Raw genomic sequence first — 20,523 nt, 5'->3', positions numbered from 1 at the left:
ATGACCGTGCTCGAGTTATGCGAATCCTCCCACCAAGTCTCCATTATTCCAGCCACCTCATACTTGTTTGATTGTTCTTCCTGTTTGTTCCCTCAGCTTCTGGTGTTAGTGTACAAGCATCTTAAGAAGGGGCCGATTGGCCCACTTTCTCCTCTTCACCCAGGAAACCTACTTGATTGTTTCCTCCTCCCTCCCCACTTACCTCAGGACTTGTGTCACCGTCCCCTGATGAACCTAGTGTAAAGCCGTCCTCACTAGGTTTTCAAGCCTGTTCACAAAGATGCTCTTTCCTCTCTTCGTTAGAGGGATCCCATCTCTTCCCAGCAAACACTGTTCACAAAAGAGAATCCCACGGTCAAAGAAACCAAATCCTTCCCTGCTTCACCGCCTGCGCTACCACACATTTACCTCTGTGATTCGATGCTCCCCACCCGGACCCCTTCCTTCCGCAGGGAGGGTAGACGAGGACACCGCTTGTGCACCGTATTCCTTGATCTTCCTTCCTAGGGTTACATAATCCGCCGGGATGTCATCACAGTTGCTCTTGGCTGTGTCATTGGTTCCTACGTGGAGAAGTGGGAAGGGGACTAGTCTGTGGGTTTGATTTTTGGCAGAGACTCTGTAATATCCCAGATTCTATTCTAGGTCCAGACGGCAGATGGACGACCCTGTCCCTCTTAGGAGGGGGTCCCCAGCCACCACTGCACATCTTGTCTTAGGGGGGGTGGTCTAGGACCGTGCATCCCCATGCCTTAGAAACTGGGGGGGTCATCTTCTTATCCAATCCCTGTGAGGTATCAGCCCCAGGTATCTCCGCCGTCTCGCCTGTGGAGAGAGGCTGAAAGCGGTTACTTAACTCCACTGGAATTGGAGAGACCGGAACAGGTTTTCTCCTCCTGGAGGTAACATGCTTCCAGTTCTCCTCCTTGTTTTGGGCAGCCAGCTGCTCCTGCAGTATTCTCTGTTGCCTTCCAGCCAGAAAGTCTTCACCCTCTCTGATGGGCCTGAGGGTTGATATTTGCACCTCAGGAGCTCTACCCTTCTCTTCCAAACCGGCGACCAGCTTGCACTTGGGACGTAGAAAGTCCTTCCTCTCGCCCGGGAGGGAGAGAAACATGGCACATGCCAGGCAGCTCACAACAACAGACCTCTCACCAGTCATGTCACTGTCCATTTTTTCCCTTTTCAGAGAGATCCCTTAGATGTTTCTAGTGCTGCCTTGAAGGTCAAAGAGAAACCATGTGTAAGAAAGGGAAACAGATATGGGGTCCCCCCCAAGGCAAACTCCCTGTTTGCTGTGGCTGCCTTCTTATAAAGCTGCTAGCTGGTTAGGCCCAGCTCAAAGCCTTTGCCTCCAACCGAATCAGCCCCTGAAGGCCCACCTGGAAGGAAGGAAGGTCTCCCAATTCACATCTTGCAAACTTGCCGAACTGCCAAACACGCTTTCCAACTGCCCCTTCTCTGTGAAATAAAACAAATGCTCAGACACACAGACAGAAATTCACCCCACCAGCTCACAGTCTTGGATACAGGCTCTTAGAAGGCCGCACACCTCCCGCTATGACATGTCAGGATGCCAGATGGGTGCCTCCATCCCCCTCAGAAGAAAGTCTCCTACCTTCACTACTCTACTTTTCCTCCTCGCAATGGTGGCAGCAGAACTCCCAGCCTGGGGGGTACAAGGCTTCTCTGCTTGTGCTGTATCTCCAGTCTCCAGAACAGCGTAACCATTTCCCAGTACCACAAGGGGAAGGTTGACAGCAGGAGAGGAGCGCTGCCTGCTGCCAGAAGTGACCAGCTGCCATTGTCCCCCTAAGCCATCTCCTCCTCAGCTGATGGTGCGTCAGTCTTTTGTGTGGGACAGCTACCTTAGCCCCAGCTGTCTCCACCTGCATACTGTCTAGGAACTGCTCATGAACACAGATACTCCTTAGCATAGCCACCTGCTTCCTGAGAGATTCTACCAGCAGACACCTTCCCCAAGGCATGGTCCCCTCAGCCTGGACTTCGGTAGGTGAGAATTGCAAGTCGCAGTCCCTGCAAAACCACAGCATGATCTGAGTGGAGGCCTCCCTGGCCAGGAGATCTGTCTGACTACAGGTGCAGTGGAGGAAACAGGAGCAGTACTGGCAGAGGTTTTCCTAACCAGAGTGAAACCCCTCTGTCACACCCCCTCTTATATCTTCCCAGTCTGCAGCCCCCCTCCACTTCACACAAACCAACACAAATACATAACTACGCAAACCCACACGCCCCCATGCAAATACACAAACCTCCACACAATCCCACAAATACACTAAGCCCCACACAAAGCCACAAACTCCCACACATTCATAGTAATTCACACCCACATCCACACACCCAACACCCTCCCCCCATAGGATGGAAATTTCTGAGGCAGATTATGGTATTCTGCTAAAGACTCCCTATTTCAATCCTAAAGTCTGGAGTAGGCCTATAATCCTATAGTTCAGAAACCCAGTTAGTGTAAGTGGAAGATTACCCCTGCTTGCCCCCCTCTCACCCACAAGGCCAAGGGGAGGTCATCCCATCTCAGACAGGGCCTTGGAGTTTGGAGGGAGGGACAGTTGCCCCGGCAACCACATTCCAAGAAGAGCGCATGCATGTGAGAGCCAGGGTATAGCACCATCCCATGTGCTATCCCAGGCTGGTACTCAAAACAAATGTATTATTGCTCTATACTGTTACTGTCTTTTGCTTTAATCTCCTAGATAATGCACCCCTAGATATGCTCCTGTGAAGGCACCATCCCTACTTTTGTAGATGCATCATTAATCCAATTAGACACATAGATGTCATTAAATATCTGCTTTGTTTAAGTAACTTGTAGGGAAAACCACCTGTATTAGATATAAGAATTCTGTAAGGTGCAGGCAGGGACGCCATGTAACCTCTTCAGATTACTGTTTTATTATGCTCATTTCATCTTGCTGCTAGGACCTCTCCAGGTGTGGGTGACACCCATGTCGTCATTTCCCCCACCCCCATCCAGCCCATCAGCATCCTATATAATCAGTTGTAACCTATGGTCTGGCAGTGCTCCACTGAGTCCTGATGGGCAAAGTGACACCCCACCAGCGCTGTGCGTAATAAACCCTCCTGCTTGCTTCATATGCAGCATCCAGACTTTGTTCCTACAGCTGGGGGCTCATCCGGGATTTGAACCTAGGACCTCTTCCAACACCCCCACAAACACACCCATCCACCCACCAATGCACAGCACAGTCTCCCCACACACACACACACACACACACTGTGCCTAATGCTGGCCTACGACAACATTGTCCGAAACGCCAACCTTGTCCTGAGATTAAAATTTCACACTGCTCTGCCAAGGCCGTGTCCCTCCCGCAACACCACCGAGCCCTCAGCCTGGCTCAGGCATCCCAGCTGGGCCCCACCCTACCTCGGAGCTTGGGGGACGCAGCTCAGCCCCCTGGCCAGGCAGGGCAGGAGGCACAGGGGCTGCAACACAGCTGCGCCCAGCCTGCCAGGCCCTGGGGGGGAACCAAGTAACCATCAGCGTGGCCCTGGCTCAACCTTCTCTCCCTCCCCAGTGCTGATGACCGACCAGCAGAGCTTTGCCACCAAGGCCTGGTTCATCGGCTTCGTTTGCGCCGTGGGGCTGCTGGTGCTGGTGCTGCTTGTGCTCTGCTTCGTCAAACGCAGCAAGGGCGGGAAGTACTCAGGTGAGGCCCTGCCCCCCCCGGGTGGCTCCCGCCCTGGCTCCCACTGCCAACGGCGCCACCCTGCTGGGAATAACCCTTTGCCTGTCCTCCAGAGGAGGGACCCAGCCGTTCTGCCCCCCAGTTCCTGCCCACTCCCCACTAACTCTTCCCCCACCCCCCAGTGAAGGACAAGGAAGATACCCAGGTTGACTCGGAAGCCCGACCCATGAAGGATGAGACCTTTGGGGAGTACAGGTGTGTAGCGGGGCAGGGAGGGGATAAGTGGGGCAGCGAGGGGCTGGGGTAGATGGGGAGGGGGCAGGGTGGGCAGGAGAGGGTGGCAGGGGAGGGGTTGGGGTAGATGGGGAGAGGTGTGGGGTGAGCCAGGCCAGATGGTTTCTATCACACCCAGGGACACAGCACAGGGGATGCACCTCCGTTATTGTGGGACACCCTCGGTCCCTAGGTGGAGCATTATAAACTCCCCCTCCCTAACTGCCCCCAGGGAAACCCAGAATGCATTGGGGCAAATGCCCCTGGGGGGATGAGATTGGAATGAGCAGCTTCTGCCCCCTCCCGCCACGCTGCCCCTGGGCTACCTGCTCCAGTGTCTCACTGTCTCTCCCCCTCACACACATGCTGCTGCTTTGCTAATGCAGATCCCTGGAGAGGTAAGAGGAGGTGGGGGGGCACTGGACCCCAGACTCCTGGGTTCATTTCTTAATGCCAGGAATGCTGTTTGCTTGGCATGCTGGTTGTGGGTACTTAAGGGCCCCACGTGCCCCGGTGCAGCTGGTGGTGGTGGTGCCCTGTGGGCGCACAGGTGTGTCAGATTGAATGTGTAGGGCCCACAGCCTGGGCGTGCCACAGTACCCTGAGAGGGGAGGTCACAAGGGTGCATGTGGACCATGGTGCACAGGGGCCGTTGCAGGTAAGGCCCCGATGCACGGTGGCAGTTGCACATAAAGCCCCGATGCATGGTGGCAGGTGCACATGGGGCCGTGGTGCACGGGGGCGGTTGCACGTAAAGACCCGATGCATGGTGGCAGGTGCACATGGGGCCGTGGTGCACGGGGGCAGTTGCACGTAAAGCCCTGATGCATGGTGGCAGGTGCACATGGGGCCGTGGTGCATGGGGGCAGTTGCACGTAAAGCCCCGATGCATGGTGGCAGGTGCACATGGGGCCGTGGTGCACGGGGGCGGTTGCACGTAAAGCCCCGATGCATGGTGGCAGGTGCACATGGGGCTGTGGTGCACGGGGCGGTTGCATAGGGGGCTATCGTGCACAAGGGTGGTCGTACACCATCAAGGTACAGGGGCCATGGCCCATGCAAGTGTGCAGCCCCCACTCCCCGTCCCCCTGGCCCACTACTGCCCCCTGACGGCTTTTCCCTCCTTCAGAATAGGGAGCACCCCAAACCATACCTCACCCCAGCGCCCCAGTTCTGGGGGGTTCCCCCATTTCCTCGGGGGAGGGAGATGGGCAGCCACCTCTGCTGTTCCCTGCACACTGTGCGCTAGCACCAGGCCGCCGTGGGAGCCGCTGGAGGACGGGTTACCTTGGGGCCTGGGGGGTTCGCAGCATGCACTCCAGGCAGTTGTTCACTTGCACACCCATGGCCTGGCAGAGGAAACTTTTCACTCATGCTCACTAGAGTACATTGCTACATGTAAGCAGCCCCCTTGTGCACAGCCCCAGCCACTCTTTTCACAATCCCTGTGGCACAACCTTTGCACGCCTCCGCTCCCACCCCTGCCTGGATGCCCACTTCTCTGGGCACCAGCACATTGGCCTGAGGAGTCACCCCCTTGCTGCCTTGGCCTTCCTGCACACCTATTGTTGCACACTTGTCTGGCACAATTGGGCATCGGCAAACCCATGTTCTGGACTTGTGTGCACTCCCCATTGCTGAGCTAGTGCTGGGCACTCCTCTTCTGCACACTTGCCCTTTTCACAGCTCCTCAACCCACATCGCACCTGCCCACAGTCACAGTCGCACATTCTTGCACCCTGCATGCATTGCTACTTCTAGCACATAGACACACAGGACTGACACACTCACCCAGTCACTTCACCAGGAGCCTTGTGCATGCACATTACCACACACCTCACACATTTACTGGTCACTTCTTGCTCTAGTTTGCACAATCAACCCTTGCACACTTGTGCATTGAACTTGCGCACCTGCACCATCACATTCCAGCGCCCTGCTTCCTCTGCCTTGCACACCTGCACTGGGTATTTGCCTCACACCCCAAGTGCACCCTTGCACTTGCACACTCCTGGCTCTCTCTTCCGCAGTGATGAGGAGAAGCCCTGTGGCAGCAGCCAGCCCTCGCTGAATGGGGGGCTGAAGGCGCTGGGCAGTGCAGACAGCCTGGCTGACTACGGGGGCAGTGTTGATGAGCAGTTCAATGAAGACGGCTCCTTCATCGGCCAGTACAGTGGGCAGCGGGGCCAGGAGGTGGCTGCCAATGACAGCTCAGGGGCCACCAGCCCCACTGCCGCTGGTGCTGTGCTGGACTAGGGTTGGGCCCTTCCCCTGGCCTGCCAGCACCCCCTCTCTTGCCCCAGGGTGAGGGGAGTCTGCCCCACTCTGGGGAATAGGGCCCCTGCCCCATGGGCAAGGGGATAACAAAGGAGGACTGTACCCCACCCCCTCCTGGCCCCAGCACAGGGGGTCAGTTAAGGGGATCCTTCCCTGGGAACACCTTCGATCTCAGCCCCCACGGGGAGGCTGGTATTTTATCTCCCCGCTCCCCAAGCATCATTTATCTTCTGCATGTGCTGGGCCCCAGGCTGGGAGTCCAGGGTAATGGGGGGTGCTTGGGGGGCTCTGCACGCAGGGGTTTATTTGCCAAAAAATTGCCCCCCTACTCTCTGCAGGTTTAACCCTTCTGGGGTCCGGCTCTGCCCTCCTCCAGGCATGAGCCTGCAGCACCAGAACAGGGGCTGGTGGCTGCATGCCTGGGTTCTCCCGCATGGCCTCTGGCGTGGGGCGAGCCATAGTGGGGACCCCAGCCGCCTGTATTCCATCCCTCTTCCTCTCCCGTCACTGGCCAGCTGGGGGGAGGGAACCATTCCCCCACTTTCTGCTCTGCTCCTTTCCCCTTTTCATTGAATGGGGGGACCTTCATTTCTCCCCTGAGTTATGGACTCCTCCAGACCTGCCCCCTGTGCCCCACAACCCGGTCTTGGTGGGGGCCCGCCTCCCTCGGCACCGGCCCTGCTTAACTCACACAGCTGCCTTTGCAACCACACTGCGCAAGCCAAGTGGCCTCTGTTGGTCTCTGTCCCCCCCACAGTATCCCCCTTCCGTCTCACCCTTTGAAATGGCCCCACCCGGCTGGCTGCTGGCCTGCCCCCCCCGCCCCCGCTCGCTGGATGGTTGTGCTAGCCGTGTCTGGGCCTCTGTGTGCTGTGGGGTAGTCGTGGCTTCATGCTCCGTGTAAGACAAGAAAAGGGGGAAAGTCCCCCCCATCCCCCCCGCTGTCCCTGTTGGCTCTGTCCCAGCGTCCGTCGGTTGGTGGCTTTTTTACAGATATGGACCATGTACAGCCCGAGACTTTAACCACAATGGAATAAAAACTCAGATGTGGCAGCTCTGCGTGGTGTGAGGGGGCTGGCAGGGGGCTGTATATGGGGCTGTGCTTAGTGATGGGGTGCTGCTATGGATGCACCCACAAAGAGAAGGGGTTGACTATTAGGGGTGTTATGGTGATACACATCTAGAACTGGAAGGGACCTCCAGCGGTCACTGAGTCTGGCCCTGCCCTCTTTGCAGGACCAAGCACCAGCCCCACCGTTTGGTAATCTCTTGGCCCCAGATCCCTAAATGCCCCCCCCAGCACTGAGCTCACAACCCTAGTTTGGGAGGCCTGTGCTCAAACCACCGAGCTACCCCTCCTTAAGGCAGCAGTCCCCATTCTGCCCCCTGAAAAATCCAGGGAAGGAGCCCTGTGCCCCAGGGTTGCCCACACTGTCCTGCCCCCTGCACAATGGATGGCTGTGTGTGGCAGCACCATTACTAGATAGGGGCAGTGATATTACATGCATTATGGTAAAAACAAGCCGTCCTGGGGCACCTTATGGACTAGCAGGTACTTTGGAGGGACAGGCCCGCTTCGTCAGAGGCACGAGTAGGGGGGAGGGTTATGCATTATGGCATTAACCCCAAAGTGACGGGTGGGGCTATTAAGTGTGTTTCGGTACCACGTACACCTTGTCTTTTATGTGTATTACGGTGAAGCGCTACACAAAGCGTCCGAAGAGGGGCAGCTCCTGTGTGCATTACGGTAGCACCGCCGCAAGCCCAGTGGGGAGCATGAGGAGGGCTGATGTTACGGGTATTGCAGCGCCTGAGGGGTCCTTTCTATTACGGCCATTACGGTACCCCTGGCACGGCCGCCGGGGAAGTGCGGTAGGTCAGCCGGGGCGCGGCCCGGGGGGTGCAGCTGCGGCAGGGGCTACCTGGGGGGTGGGGTCTGTGCCCCAGCGCCGTGCACCCCGTGCGCCGCCCCGGCCCCTTCCCTTGCTGCGGCGGCCGGGCGCGCCAGGGAAAGGCCAGACCTGCGCCCCAGCACGGCCTGGCGCGGGGCGCGATCCTGAGCCGCCTCGCGAGCCACGTGCGGGCTCCCCCCGGGGCTGCGCAGCTCCTCCTGCCCCACTGCCGGGCTGTCGCTCTGGCCCGGGGCTCACTCCCGGCTGTACTGCGCCCTCTGGCTCAGCCCGCCCGACCCCCCGGGAAGAGCAGCCCCGTCCCAGCCGGGGCCGAGAGGCTGCTGCTGGCTGCACCCCGGTGTGAAGCGCGGGGCCGTGAGCCTGTGCCTGTCCCCCCACCCCCGCCCCCGCCCCCGGGGACTCAGGAAGACACAGTGCCAGGTACCCTGGAGGCCTGGCCAAGCCTGGGGAGCGGCGAGCACAGGGCCAGACCCCACCGCCCCCAGTGAGGGGCCCTTCTGTGTATTACCGTGGTGCCACTCCCCACCCCAAAGGAAACTGAGGCAGGGGGCACCTGGGTTCTACTACACTGAGCCAGGTGGGGAAGTCAGAGGTCCCCCCCAAAACTGCACTGACCTCCCCACAGTCCTGCCCCTATACCATGGGACAGCGGCTCTTTCCTCCACACGCCAGCCTCCATCCCCATGGCCCAGTGCAGCCCCCATCCACCAGCACCCTTCCTTGTACCGCACCTGTCACAGAGTAGAGGGTCCCCCGGCCCTGCCCCCCACCCGCAGGCAGAGAGCAGTTGGGTTATGGGGTGCCAGGGACACGGCACAGAACAGACTCCTCAGCGCAGGAACCGGAGGCTGTTGGCCCCACCCACCTTGGGGAGAGGGACCAGGGGGGTCCCTGAGCTGGGCCCTGGCCCCCCTCTTCCTCCCTCTCCAGCCAGCCCAGACTGCCCCACCCAACAGCCCAGCTCCAATTCAACCAGCCGTGCCCCTCTTCCCCACTTTGTCCTGTGCCCCCCAAAAGGTGTCCCCTGGTTGTCTAGCTTACAAAGAGACAGGAGGGTCACTGCGGACGGGTGAGAAGTCATCACCCTGAAACATCCCTCACCACCAGCAGGTGCTGATGCTGGGCCTAGGGAAACTGAGGCACCCACCTGGGGTTACTACAGCACAGTAGGAAAGACGTGCAACCGAACCAGGGGAATAAAATCCTCCCAGCCGCCTTCATCACAGAGGGACCTTGTCAAAGCCTTTCTGGAAAGTCAGGTGCATTGTATCTACTGGATCCCCCTTTAATGGGGCTCAGAGGTCCCTGAGCTCTGCCCCCATCTGCTGCCAGGAGCGACAGAGGCACAGTGTGGTCCAGACTTGTCAGCACAGCAACCAGAAGTGGTCCACGCAACCCGTGTTGGGGGGAGGAGACCCTTCACCCCCCCGGGGAAACCCAGACCTGGAGATGTTGCCTGGGGCCCTGCCTGCTTTGTTCTTCTCCAGCCTCCCCGGGTGCTGGACATAACTGCCCGGGCTTCTAATTCAGAAACCAGCCAGGCTCCGCCCCTCTCCGTGTCTGCTTCCCGGGAAGCCAAAGTGTTACCTGGTTGCCCAGGTTACAAATGGCCAGGTTTGGTTGCCAGGGTTACAGCCCCTATACCCTCCGAACAGAAAAGCCGTCCAGCAGCACTTTAACAAATTAATTTATTAGGTGATGAGCTTTCGTGGGCCAGACCCACTTCTTCAGCCCCCAAGCCCCATGTGAGCTCCTCAGCCTGTCACTCACACCCTCCACTTTGTCACGCCCCCTTGTCCACATCCTTATTGACCCCTCTCAGAGAACCCCGACAGATTAATGAGGCACGATTTCCCCTTATAGAAACCATGTTGACTTTCCCCAACAAATTATGGTCTTCTGTATGACAATTCTATTCTTCACTATTGTTTCAACTAATTTGCCGGTACTGACATTGGACTTACTGAGCTGTAATTGCCAGGATCACCTCTAGCATCCCCTTTAGAGATTGGCATCACATTGGCTATGTTCCACTCATAGGGTGCAGAAGCTGAGTTAAAGGCTAAATTACAAGCCACAGCTAATATTATTGTGGCACAATTCACGTTTGAGTTTTGCAGACCTTGGGTGCCTGCTGCCTGGTCCTGCTGACTTCTTACTATTAGGGTTATGAATTTGGACCAGACACACCCCAGCATGTGGGGGTGGGGTTGCGGGTCCCAAGATAGACACACCCCAGTGCCTCTTGTGTCCCCTCCTAACTATGGCACCCTGGGCACAGCCCCACAGCCCCCAAGACCTCTGCACCTGCCATGCCCCTGAGCACAGCCCCATACGCCTGCTCCAGCCATGCCCGGTAGAAATCACACGCAACATAACAAGGGGAGTAAAATCTCCCCCCACTCAGACGGCTGTGGGGGACCAGAGGTGCTGTGAGGAAGTGGGGCGATGATCGTTATTCTCCAGCAGGAGCCCCCCTCAGGCTGCTGACCCTCCCAACCCCTGGACAGCACTGGCAGCACTGCCCCGATTGATGGGGTGCAGGAGGGATCAGGGACCAGAAAGCCCCCCGTGTGTGGGGGGGGGAGATTCCCACCCAGCACGTCTTGTGTCCCATCATTCTGCAGTGGAGTCGGGAAATAAGTTAATGTTTGGTAGTACCTCACTGTGGGCCAACACGCCCCACACACAGACACACACACCACACACAGACAGACAACACACAGACACAGATACACAACACATACATGATACACGCCACACAGACAGACACACGACACATACCACACACAGACACAGATACACAACACATACACTATACACAGACGCACACCACACACAGATGCACAACACACCGACACACACACACAGAGGCACAACACACCACACCCATACACCGGCCCAGCGAACCCAGGCGTCCGGGCTCCCGGCCCCGTGCCCCATGGATTCCCACTCTCTCCCCCACCCAGACACCCCCTGGCCCCAGAGCGGACAGCGCGGGGCTGGAGGAGGCGGGCCGGGGGCGGGGCAGACGGGCCGGGGGCGGGATCCACCCTCGCCCCCGCCCCCCCCCAGCCAGGGACGGTGCCGCCGCCGCCCGCCCGGCCGCGTCTCCCGCCGGCCCCCCGCCCCCGCCATGCCCCGGAGCGCTGCGGCCGCCGCGCGGGGGGGGCGGGGAGCCAAGACCCCCCGCGGCCCCCCCCGTAGGACGGGAGGCGGCTGAGCCCCCCCAGGCCCCGCACCGAGCCGCGCCGCACCATGGGCTGCAACATGTGCGTGGCGCGCAGACCGGAGGAGCAATACAAGGTCATGCTGCAGGTAGGGGGGCTGCGGGGGGCTGCAGGTAGGGGGGCTGCGGGGGGCGGGGGCTGCAAGGGGGCGCGGGGGGCTGCAGGTAGGGGGGCTGCGGGGGGCGGGGGCCGCAAGGGGGCGCGGGGGCTGTAGGTAGGGGGGCTGCGGGGGGCGGGGGCTGCAAGGGGGCGCGGGGGGCTGCAGGTAGGGGGGCTGTGGGGCGCGGGGGCCGCAAGGGGGCGCGGGCTGCCGGTAGGGGGCTGTGCGGGAAGCGGGGGGCCAAGCTGCAGGAGATGGGGGCGGCGGGGGACCGCGGGGGCTGCAGGCGGGGGGCGGGCTGGGCTGAGGGACCGCGGGGGGCTGCATGCGGGGGCGCTGGGCGCTCGGTCAGGGGCTGCGGGGTGGGGGGCTGCGGGGTTTCTCTGCTCTGGGGGAGGGGGAGGGGCAGGTACCAGTCTGAGCAAGGTTGCCTAGCAACCAAGGCCCCATCACTGCTGGGCTTAGGTGTGGGGGAATGAATGCAGGAGAGGGGAAGAAGGGGAGTGGGGGAGTCTGCTCCAGACCCCATCAACCTGCACCTCAACCCCTCAGATCCCCCCATCCCACCTAACCATCACGTGGCTGTTCCTCCTCCTCCTCCTCCTCCCTCCCTGCGGGTGCGGCTCTGCCCCTTTGTTCTGTCTCCCCCCATCGGGGGCCCCCTCCCCCACATCTCTACACCCCCTCCCTAAACCCCCCTCCCCCCACTGAATTCCCCTCCCCTCTTCCTGAATGCCCCTCCCCCACTCACTGCTCCCCTCCCCCACATCCCCAGCCCCCGCCTTCCTGAGCTGTCTCCATCTAGCTCCTGGGGACACATCCCCACCCCCAAGGGCCCTTGTGAGGAGACCCCTCAAGCCCCACATGTAACAGGACTGAGCTGGGGCTCACAACCCCAAAATGGACGAGGCTCTACCGCCCTGTGCAAGTTGGGGGGTCCTGAGATGTTGCCTCCACCCCCCAACCAACCCCCAGGCCGGCCGGCGCCCTTGGCCCCCAGCCGGGCTGGCGCCCCAGTGGAAGGGTGGTCACCCAAAGGCCATTGCTCCTTCAAGGCAGGTGTCCAGGTGTCTGGGACTGGAGGCATCTGAGGGAGGGTCCGGAACAGGGCACTCACGGGCCAGGCTGGGCTCTGGGCTCCAGTGCCCCTTAGAGGGGAGTCCCCAGGCTGCCCAAGGGGTGCTGACCCTGCTCCCGCTGGGGATTTCCAGATAAGCACGTCCCCTCTTCCCACCCAGCATGGCCTGGCCTGAAGCAGCCAGATCCCACCACATGGGGCCAGAACTCATGCCCCTCACTCCTGCCCCACAGCACCCCCAGCTCAGCCCTGCCGGGGCCCCTCACTCCCGCCCCCCAGCCCAGCCCTGCCAGTGCCCCTCATTCCTGCCCCACATTCCCCCCCCCAAGCCCAGCCCTGCCAGAGCCCCTCACTCCTGCCCCACACACACCACCAGCCCATCCCTGCCTGGGCCCCTCACTCCCGCCCCACAGTCCCCCCCCCAGCCCAGCCCTGCCAGAGCCCCTCACTCCTGCCCCCCAGCCCAGCCCTGCCGCGCCCCCTCACTCCTGCCCCTCAGCCCAGCCCTGCCAGAGCCCCTCACTCCTGCCCCACATTCCCCACCAGCCCAGCCCTGCCTGGGCCCCTCACTCCCGCCCCACAGTCCCCCCCCAGCCCAGCCCTGCCGGAGCCCCTCACTCCCGCCCCACAGTCCCCCCCCAGCCCAGCCCTGCCGGAGCCCCTCACTCCCGCCCCACGGTCCCCCCCAGCCCAGCCCTGCCGGAGCCCCTTACTCCCGCCCCACAGTCCCCCCCCCAGCCCAGCCCTGCCGGAGCCCCTCACTCCCGCCCCACAGTCCCCCCCCAGCCCAGCCCTGCCGGAGCCCCTCACTCCCGCCCCACAGTCCCCCCCCCAGCCCAGCCCTGCCTGGGCCCCTCACTCCCGCCCCACAGTCCCCCCCAGCCCAGCCCTGCCTGGGCCCCTCACTCCCGCCCCACAGTCCCCCCCCCAGCCCAGCCCTGCCTGGGCCCCTCACTCCCGCCCCACAGTCCCCCCCAGCCCAGCCCTGCCGGTGCCCCTCACTCCCGCACCACATTCCTCCCCCCCCACATCCCAGCCCTGCCGGTGCCCCTCACTCCTGCCCTGCAGCTCCCCCAGCCCAGCCCTGCCAGGGCCCCTCACTCCCACCCCCCAGCCCAGCCCTGCCTGTGCCCCTCACTCCTGCCCCACACACACCCCCAGCCCAACCCTACCAGAGCCCCTCACTCCCGCCCCCCAGCCCAGCCCCACGCCCGTATCAGACACCCAGCCAGTGTTGAGCTGAGGGGCTGAGGGGGAATTCCTGGCTGCTGGTGGTGCAGGATCAGCTTAGAATTCAAAGCCCCAAGTCGCTGCAGCAGCTGGCGGGGGGGGGGGGTGTGAGTGTGAGGGGGAGACAGGGGCATATCTGGGTGCACTTAATCGTACTGGGGCTGCGGGCTGGTAGTGAGGGGCTCTGGCAGTGCTGGCGGGGCTGGGCTGACACGGGCTGTGGTGAACAGGTTGGGGCCCTCAAGGTGGGAGATGGTTCCTCTTTCAGCCCCCCCCACTCCTGTATCAATCGTCCTGTTTCCATGGGCACGGTTGCTGTGGTTACACAGGAATGGAACTAGAGACATGATGTGGGGGGGCTCAGTCCCACCCAGCCGCACACCCCGGAACAGGAGAGGGGCTGATACAATCTCCCCTCCACACAGTCTGCAGGGTGTGGCCCTGCTGCCCTGTGGGGGCTGAGATCTGTCCTGAGGGGCAGGGGGCTGGTTGGGGGGACTGTCTGGGGGGCTATGGGGACAAGACAGGAGTAGGGGTTCTGGCGCTGGCCAGGGACTATAAGGGTAATACCTGGGATGTCTGTGGGGCCATTCAGGGGCTGTAGGGGTGGGGCCCAGGATAGTTGGGGGTCTGTGGTGGCCATGGGGCCAGCTGGGGGCTGTGCCCCGGGACTGGCCGTGGGGCTGGGGAGAGATGGGGAGGAAGGGCTGGGGTTGCTGGGAGGCCATGCGACCAGCCACATGCTATAGGGAGTGTGGGGCTGGCTGGGGCTGGGGGGCCACGTGGGGCTCTCACTCTGGCACCCCCAGGTGCATGGGAAGGAGCTGTCCTCGCTCTCCCAGGAGCAGACGCTGGCAGCTCTGCGCTGTGCCAAGGAGCCGCTGCTCATCCAGGTGGTACGGCGCAGCCCACGGGCACGGGGCGGGGGCGAGGGGGCCACCCTCCCTGGGGACCCCACCACCCTGGTGGACAGCGGGACGCAGACGGACATCACCTTCGAGCACCTGCTGGCGCTGGGCCGGCGCCGTCCCCCCAGCCCCCCTGCTGGGACGCTGGAGCTGTGAGTGACCCCCAGAACCCCCATTCCTGACCCTGCAGCCCCCCCACCGAACCCCCACTTTCAACCTGCAGCCCCCCACCACCGTGCCCCCACCCCGTTTCCCAGCCTGATCGCTGCCCCCCACTCCCTGTCACAGAGTGTGGGGAGCCCCAGCCCTGCGCCTACCCGCGGGCAGCTGGGACGGGACGCGGCGGCAGGAGAGCAGGAGGGCGAGTCGGTGCCAGGGACCCGGCGCAGAACAGACTTGTCAGTCAGTTCCAGCCATTGCAGAGAGAGGGGGACCCTGAGCCAGACCTCCCCCACCCTGGCAAGCCTGGGCCATCCTCTGGCCTTTGTCCTGCTTCTTGGGTAAAAGGTGTCCCCTGGTCACCGTCCCCACAAGGTTCAGGTTCCCAAGGGCCTTGCGTTTGTGGGAGAGGCCATGGCACCGGAAACTCCCATCACTAGGAGGTCCTGGTGCAGGGCCCAGGGAAGCCCCCCAGGGTACGACAGGGCAGTAGGGGTCCCTGGCAGCAGCAGAAGGGGAATCAAAGCCCCACCTGGTCATGTGCCTGCCCCCAGCCCTGTCAGTGCCCCTCGCTCCTGCCCTCCCGTCTTAGCCACCTAACCCGTGATCTGCACCCCACAGCCCACCCCTGGGGCACGAGTACTATGACCCTGTGGAATTCATGGAGGGGGGTCCCCCTGAGGCAGAGCGGGTAGAGGAGCTGGAGTATGAGGTGAGTCGGAGAAGGGCTGGGCACCAGGACACCTGGGTTCTCTCGGTTCTGGCTGGGGGGACTGGGCACTAGGACACCAGGGTTCTCTCATTTCTGGGGGGCTGGGGGCTGGGCACCAGGACACCTGGGTTCTCTCGGTTCCAGGGGGGCTGGGGGCTGGGCACCAGGACACCTGGGTTCTCTTGGTTCTGGTTGGGGACTGGGCACCAGGGCACCTGGGTTCTCTTGTTTCCAGGGGCAGGGCTGGGCACCAGGACACCTGGGTTCTCTCATTTCTGGGGGGTGGGGGTTGGGCACCAGGACACCTGGGTTCTCTGGGTTCTGGTTGGGGACTGGGCACCAGGACACCTGGGTTCTCTTGTTTCCAGGGGCAGGGCTGGGCACCAGGACACCTGGGTTCTCTCATTTCTGGGGGTGGGGGTTGGGCACCAGGACACCTGGGTTCTCTGGGTTCTGGTTGGGGACTGGGCACCAGGACACCTGGGTTCTCTTGTTTCCGGGGGGGCGGGGGCTGGGCACCAGGACACCTGGGTTCTGGGTGGGGGCTGGGCACCAGGACACCTGGGTTCTCTCGGTTCTGGGTGGGGGCTGGGCACCAGGGCACCTGGGTTCTCTCGTTTCCGGGGGGGCGGGGGCTGGGCACCAGGACACCTGGGTTCTGGGTGGGGGCTGTGCACCAGGACACCTGGGTTCTCTCGGTTCTGGGTGGGGGCTGGGCACCAGGGCACCTGGGTTCTCTCGTTTCCGGGGGGGCGGGGGCTGGGCGCCAGGACACCTGGGTTCTCTGGGTTCTGGGTGGGGACTGGGCACCCAGGTGCCTGGGCTCTTTCCCAGCCTGAGGGGGGTGGGGACTCCGTTCGGCTCTGACTTCCACGTGTCACCCCCAGGAAGTGGAACTGTACAAATCGAGCCACCGGGACAAGCTGGGCCTGATGGTTTGTTACCGGACGGATGATGAGGACGACGTGGGAATCTATGTTGGAGAGGTGGGGGGAGGGGCACGGCAGGGGCCATTCCTGGGGCAGGATGGTCCATGGGGGGCAGGGCTGGGGGCTGAGCAGGGGCTTGGTTTGGCAGGCGGGGGGCAGCCAGAGGCCACGGGATGTTTCAAGTCCCAACCTCCCCTTTTGCCCCCCAGGTGAACCCCAACAGCATTGCTGCGAAGGATGGGCGCATCCGCGAGGGCGACCGCATTGTGCAGGTGTCAGGCTGGGGGGACCGGCAGCTGAGAGGGATGGGGGCCAGAGGGGCATATGGTGAGGGGGCTGGGAGAAGCAGAGACAGGGAGGGCACAGGGGGACTGGCAGGTGTGGGGGGTGCAGGAGCTGGGAGTTGTGGGGCTGGGGACATGGAGCCCAGGGGTGCAGGGGCTGAGGTGTGGGGCAGGGGACATGGGGCCCAGGGTTGCTGGGGTTTGAGGTGTGGAACCCAGGGACATTGGGCCCAGGGGTGTAGGAGCTGAGGTGTGGGTCTGGGGACATGGGGCCCAGGGCTGCGGGGGCTGTGAGGTGTGGGTCTGGGGACAAGGGGGGCACAGGGGTGTGGGGCCCTGGGGGTGCTGGGGTGCACCAGGGGCCACTCAGGTGGGTGGGGACACTGGGAGCTCAGAGGGCCTGGGGCTGACTGGGAGCCCTGCCCCCCCAGATTAATGGGGTGCAGGTCCAGGACCGCGAGGAAGCTGTGGCCATCCTGACCCAGGAGCGACAAACCAACATTTCTCTGCTGCTGGCCAGGCCTGAGCCCGAGGTGAGGGGCCCCCAGGGTGGGCAGGGGCTGGGGTGGGAGCTGCCAGGGACTTTGGGGAGCTCCCCTGGGCTGGGGCTGCCTGCGACGAGTGGGGGGTTGCATCATCCCGTCGCCCCCTGCAGCTCTCCAGGCGCTGGAAGGACAGCGACCGTGAGGATTTCCTGGATGACTTCAGCTCTGACCATGAAGACAAAGTCAGAGCCTGTCTCAGCCCCAGGCAGCAGGTGACAGGCGGCGTCGGCTGGGGGCTGGGCAGGGAGGCTGTGGGGTGGGGAGCTGGTGCTCAGTTTGGGAGCCTGTGGGGCAGGGAACCAGGAGGGCAAGTGTGAGGGGGCCATGGGATGGGGAACAGTGTGGGGCTGGACAGGGGAACCATGCTGCCAGTTCAGATCTGATTTGACCCAATCTGCGCCCCCAGCCCAGCTCGCCCCCTGTCCCGCTGCCCTGCCTGACCCAGAGCCAGGAGCTGGACAGTGGTGTGGGCCGGACAGATGAAAGCACCCGCAACGAGGAGAGCTCGGAGCACGACCTGCTGGGGGACGAGGTGCCCAGTGCTGCCGGCACCCCGGCCCCCCAGCGCCGCCCCCTGGCACTGCCCCACGAGCCCCCCGGCAGCACCGAGGCGCTGGCAGGTGAGGCTGGCCTGACAGAGGAGGAGGCCCGGCGGTACCGTGAGCTGCTGGTGCTGCGCGGGCGCCTGGCGGACGACAACGCCCCCGGCACCCTGCCGGGCCTGGACCTCAACCGCAACCGCGTGGCCCTGCTGGAGGAGGAGCTGCGGCACCTGCAGTTCAAGTGCCGCAACATGCTGCGGGCTCAGAAGATGCAGCGGCTGCGGGAGCGCTGCCTCCAGGCCTGGCTGCTGCAGGAGGGCGCCCCGGCCCCGGCCCCGGCCCCGGCCGGCGAAGGGCCTCTGGCCCCTCTGGCCGACATCACGGAGGTGCCTGAGCGCTCCGAGAAGGACAGCACCAGCGCCTACAACACGGGTGAGAGCTGCCGCAGCACCCCGCTGCTGGAGAGCCCCCTGCGGCCCGCCCCCTCCCCGCCCCGGCCAGCCCGGCTGCGGCGCCCCCAGGAGGGCAGCCCCGGGGCGGGCGCTGGCCGGGCGGAGTGGAAGGGCCGGGCCCCGCGGGGCGAGGGGCCGCGGCGCCCGGGCCGGGATCGGCTGCTCAAGGCGCGGGCGCTGAAGATCCGGGAGGAGCGGAGCGGCATGACCACGGACGACGACGCCGTCAGCGAGATGAAAATGGGGCGCTACTGGAGCAAGGAGGAGCGCAAGCAGCAGCTGCTGCGCGCCCGGGAGCAGCGCCGGCGCCGGGAGCTCATGCTGCAGAGCCGGCTGGACTGGCAGCGGGAGGCGGGCGAGGGCCGGGCGGGGGCTGGGGGGACCCCGGCCGAGCTCAGCATCCTGGCGCTCAGCCACCGCAAGAGCCTCAAGAAGCGGAGCCGCCGCATCCTGGACAATTGGATCACCATCCAAGAGATGCTGGCGCACGGCGCTCGCTCGGCCGACGGGCGCCGAGTGTACAACCCTCTGCTGTCTGTCACCACCGTCTGACCGGCCCGGCCCACCCCCTGCGTCGCTGCCGTCTGACCGGCCCGGCCCCGCCCGGCGTGGCCCACCTCCTCCATCGCTGCCGTCTGACCGGCCCGGCCCAGCTCACCCCCTGTGTCGCTGCCGTCTGACCGGCCCGGCCCGGCTCACCCCCTTCGTCGCTGCCGTCTGACCGGCCCGGCCCGGCTCACCCCCTTCGTCGCTGCTGTCTGACCGGCCCGGCCTGGCTCACCCCCTTCGTCGCTGCCGTCTGACCGGCCCGGCCTGGCCTACCCCCTCCGTCGCTGCCGTCTGACCGGCCCGGACCCGCCCGGCCCGGCTCACCCCCTCCGTCGCTGCCGTCTGACCGGCCCGGCCCCGCCCGGCCCAGCTCACCCCCTTCGTTGCTGCCGTCTGACTGGCCCACCCCCTCCGTCGCTGCCGTCTGACCGGCCCGGCCCGGCCCGGCCCGGCCCACCCCCTCCGTCGCTGCCGTCTGACCGGCCCGGCCCGGCCCGGCCCGGCCCACCCCCTCTGTCGCTGCCGTCTGACCGGCCCGGCCCGGCTCACCCCCTTCGTCGCTGCTGTCTGACTGGCCCGGCCTGGCTCACCCCCTTCGTCGCTGCCGTCTGACCGGCCTGGCTCACCCCCTTCGTCGCTGCCGTCTGACCGGCCCGGCCTGGCCTACCCCCTCCGTCGCTGCCATCTGACCGGCCCGGCCCCGCCCGGCCCAGCTCACCCCCTTCGTCGCTGCCGTCTGACTGGCCCGCCCCCTCCGTCGCTGCCGTCTGACCGGCCCGGCCCAGCCTCCCCCCTCCGTCGCTGCCGTCTGACCGGCCCGGCCCGGCCCGGCCTGGCCCACCCCCTCTGTCGCTGCCGTCTGACCGGCCCGGCCCCCCACAGGCCAGGAGTCGCTGGTCGCCCTGCCCCCCCCGTCAGACTCCACAGGGGTCCAAGCCCCGTCACTGCCGGCTGCTCGGACGGAGGGGGGATCCAGGGCGTGATGTTGCTGTACCCCCGGAGCAGGCAGGGCAGAGCCCGGCTCCTGGGGGCACCCTGGATCTCACACACAACGTAACGCACAAGGGGCAGGGACGGCGTTTGTGTCGTGTCTGTGGCGTGGCTGCTCCGTTCGTCGCATTTGTCTGTCTGAGTCCCCTGGGGAGAAGCCAGAGACCTGCCCCTCTGCCCCCAAACCGCCCCTCCACCCCAACAGCCCCCACCTGGCCCCCCCGACCATCCACTACCAGCACCCTCTTACTCCTCTGCCCCTGCCATCCCAGCTGCCCCAGAGCAGGCCCCCCACGCCCCCTCTAGGTGGGCCCCAGTGCCCCCCTGTGCCTGGGCTGTGCTCACAACCCCCAGCTGCGCACTCGTTGGGGGGGCGGAGCGCCGGACACCTGAGTCCGAAAAGGCTCTGGGGCTCACAATAAATAAAGGGAAAACTTTTTACTCCGTATGGGGGCGTCTGCAGCGTTTTCTGTCTGTCCCAGGAGCAGCGAACACCCAGCTGGAACCCCCAGCCAGTGCAGATGGAGGCAGGGGTTACACAAGGGCCTTATCAGACAGCTAGCAGAGGAGAAGCGAGCGCACAGAAAGCACAATAAGGACTTGCCGGACACCCACCACATCTGCAAGAGATGCAGCAAGAACTGTCACTCTCGTGTGGGTCTT

General features: G+C 63.7%; 2 protein-coding genes across 7 annotated transcripts in view; both read left to right on the top strand.

The window, feature by feature from the left end:
* L1CAM (L1 cell adhesion molecule) overlaps window positions 1-7,285 on the top strand; it is a 50,916-nt gene extending 43,631 nt beyond the window's left edge. For 3 of the 4 annotated variants that reach the window (XM_075016237.1, XM_075016235.1, XM_075016238.1), the window contains 4 exons: window positions 3,579-3,710; window positions 3,872-3,944; window positions 4,349-4,360; window positions 5,993-7,285. In XM_075016237.1, the coding sequence (XP_074872338.1) occupies window positions 3,579-3,710; window positions 3,872-3,944; window positions 4,349-4,360; window positions 5,993-6,218 (443 nt within the window). In that variant the 3' untranslated portion in view covers window positions 6,219-7,285. The remainder of the gene's footprint in view (window positions 1-3,578; window positions 3,711-3,871; window positions 3,945-4,348; window positions 4,361-5,992) is intronic. The other variant, XM_075016236.1, reaches the window with a different exon arrangement.
* Window positions 7,286-9,262: 1,977 nt separating this feature from the next.
* On the top strand, window positions 9,263-20,302 carry PDZD4 (PDZ domain containing 4). Of its 3 annotated transcripts, none has more exons than XM_075016475.1 (8): window positions 9,263-11,470; window positions 14,633-14,850; window positions 15,479-15,569; window positions 16,457-16,555; window positions 16,708-16,770; window positions 17,214-17,315; window positions 17,438-17,539; window positions 17,734-20,302. In XM_075016475.1, exons 1-8 carry the CDS (start codon window positions 11,411-11,413, stop codon window positions 18,871-18,873), a joined length of 1,875 nt encoding a protein of 624 aa, XP_074872576.1. In that variant the 5' UTR covers window positions 9,263-11,410; the 3' UTR covers window positions 18,874-20,302. The 3 variants fall into 3 exon arrangements, with proteins under 3 accessions (XP_074872576.1, XP_074872574.1, XP_074872577.1); XM_075016473.1 differs by having other exon boundaries at window positions 14,600-14,850; XM_075016476.1 differs by lacking the exon at window positions 16,457-16,555 and having other exon boundaries at window positions 14,600-14,850.
* Window positions 20,303-20,523: the final 221 nt, after the last annotated feature.

The sequence above is a fragment of the Carettochelys insculpta genome, chromosome 22 (genome assembly GCF_033958435.1).
Source record: "Carettochelys insculpta isolate YL-2023 chromosome 22, ASM3395843v1, whole genome shotgun sequence".
In the NCBI taxonomy this organism is placed as follows: domain Eukaryota; kingdom Metazoa; phylum Chordata; order Testudines; family Carettochelyidae; genus Carettochelys; species Carettochelys insculpta.
This window is presented reverse-complemented; position numbering and strand designations above follow the sequence as displayed.

Coding starts and splice junctions, on each gene's coding strand:
- PDZD4 (XM_075016473.1), top strand. CDS start 11,411: ATGGGCTGCAACATGTGCGTGGCGCGCAGACCGGAGGAGCAATACAAG. Junction 14,851..15,478: donor CCTGCTGGGACGCTGGAGCT/GTGAGTGACCCC, acceptor TGCACCCCACAG/CCCACCCCTGGGGCACGAGT. Junction 16,771..17,213: donor AGGGCGACCGCATTGTGCAG/GTGTCAGGCTGG, acceptor CTGCCCCCCCAG/ATTAATGGGGTGCAGGTCCA.